The sequence below is a fragment of the Rhagoletis pomonella genome, unplaced genomic scaffold (assembly GCF_013731165.1).
Source record: "Rhagoletis pomonella isolate Grant_MI unplaced genomic scaffold, Rhpom_1.0 Rhpom_scaffold_00005, whole genome shotgun sequence".
NCBI classification, from domain to species: Eukaryota; Metazoa; Arthropoda; class Insecta; order Diptera; family Tephritidae; genus Rhagoletis; species Rhagoletis pomonella.
Genome location: NW_023458559.1, coordinates 43,308,783 through 43,309,933, shown reverse-complemented (window position 1 = coordinate 43,309,933; position 1,151 = coordinate 43,308,783). Strand labels below are relative to the sequence as shown.

The 1,151-nt window shown below is 35.9% G+C and overlaps 1 protein-coding gene across 1 annotated transcript in view; it reads left to right on the top strand.

The window, feature by feature from the left end:
- Window positions 1-1,141, top strand: part of LOC118739002 (sorting nexin lst-4) — a 4,017-nt gene extending 2,876 nt beyond the window's left edge. The window contains exons 3-4 of the mRNA XM_036470079.1: window positions 15-172; window positions 709-1,141. Coding sequence (XP_036325972.1) covers window positions 15-172; window positions 709-1,000 — 450 coding nt within the window. The 3' untranslated portion in view covers window positions 1,001-1,141. The remainder of the gene's footprint in view (window positions 1-14; window positions 173-708) is intronic.
- The last annotated feature ends 10 nt before the right edge of the window (window positions 1,142-1,151 follow it).

Genomic DNA, 1,151 nt, shown 5'->3' with positions numbered 1-1,151 from the left:
CAGATCTGGCAAAGGCATTGAATATTGACGAACGACGCGCACCATCAACAACAACTGCACTATCGGAGAGTGTTGGACGTGTTGGCGGCATTTTCATAGGCGTGGGACAATTGTTTGGCGATCAGCCAAAATTGGACTGGATACCATTTTCGGATCGTTTGCATATATACAGGTAACATTTCGAAAAAAATTTAGGACAGTATTAGTATGTCTAAGTTATTAAAACTTGAAAAATTATTGGAAAAGGTAGTGTTTTTATAATATCCGTAGCGTATACTTTGAATACACACGTTCCTATCAATTCGGATTCAGTGATCGCAGTGCAGAAAAAAACGGACTACGATGAATTCTGTGATAGCCACCATTATTTGGCTACACAACGCTCATAGTTAAGTTGAAATTAAAAACACTTATGCCTGTGGGTAATAATAATAAACAATGCAACAACAACCACAAAGTGTTTGAACTAGTTCACAGTTGCATATAAGAGTTTACCTAACGTCATGAACTTATCTTCTGCAACTGCTTCATTCGCTTATCAATCGTTTTTTATACTTACTATGTATATAATAGTCATATCCTCATATTGATAAATACATGTATAATACTAAGTATATAAGTATGTACATACATGTGTACACTGTACACATTTTAAATGTTACATTCTATCAACGCTTTCATTCGTGCACTTATTTTCTTGCATTTCAGAGGTGTCCTGAATAGTTTCCCGGACATTCTTTCTACACATAAAGGGGCAATGCAAAAACGCAAAGAATGCGAACGTTTGACTGCTGAACAAAAGATGAGTAATGCTCAGATGACCGATGTAAATCGTCGTACCGATGTTATTTCCTATGCTGTAATGGCTGAAATGTCGCATTTTAAACAAGAGCGTGATACACATTTGAAACAGGCGCTAAAATCATTTATTGAGGAACAAATTAAATTTTATTCAAATGTAGTTAATAGACTTCAAGAAGCTTATCGTCAATTTGACTAACTTTGCTAATTGCTCTAATAGCTGATCCCTGAGCTTTGAACGCTGCTGCTCGTCGCTGCTTTGTACTGCACATTAGTGAGTGTTTGTGTGAGATCACGAAAAACAAAAAAAAAAAACAAAAAACAATAGCAAACCCAACAGCACAACAAAG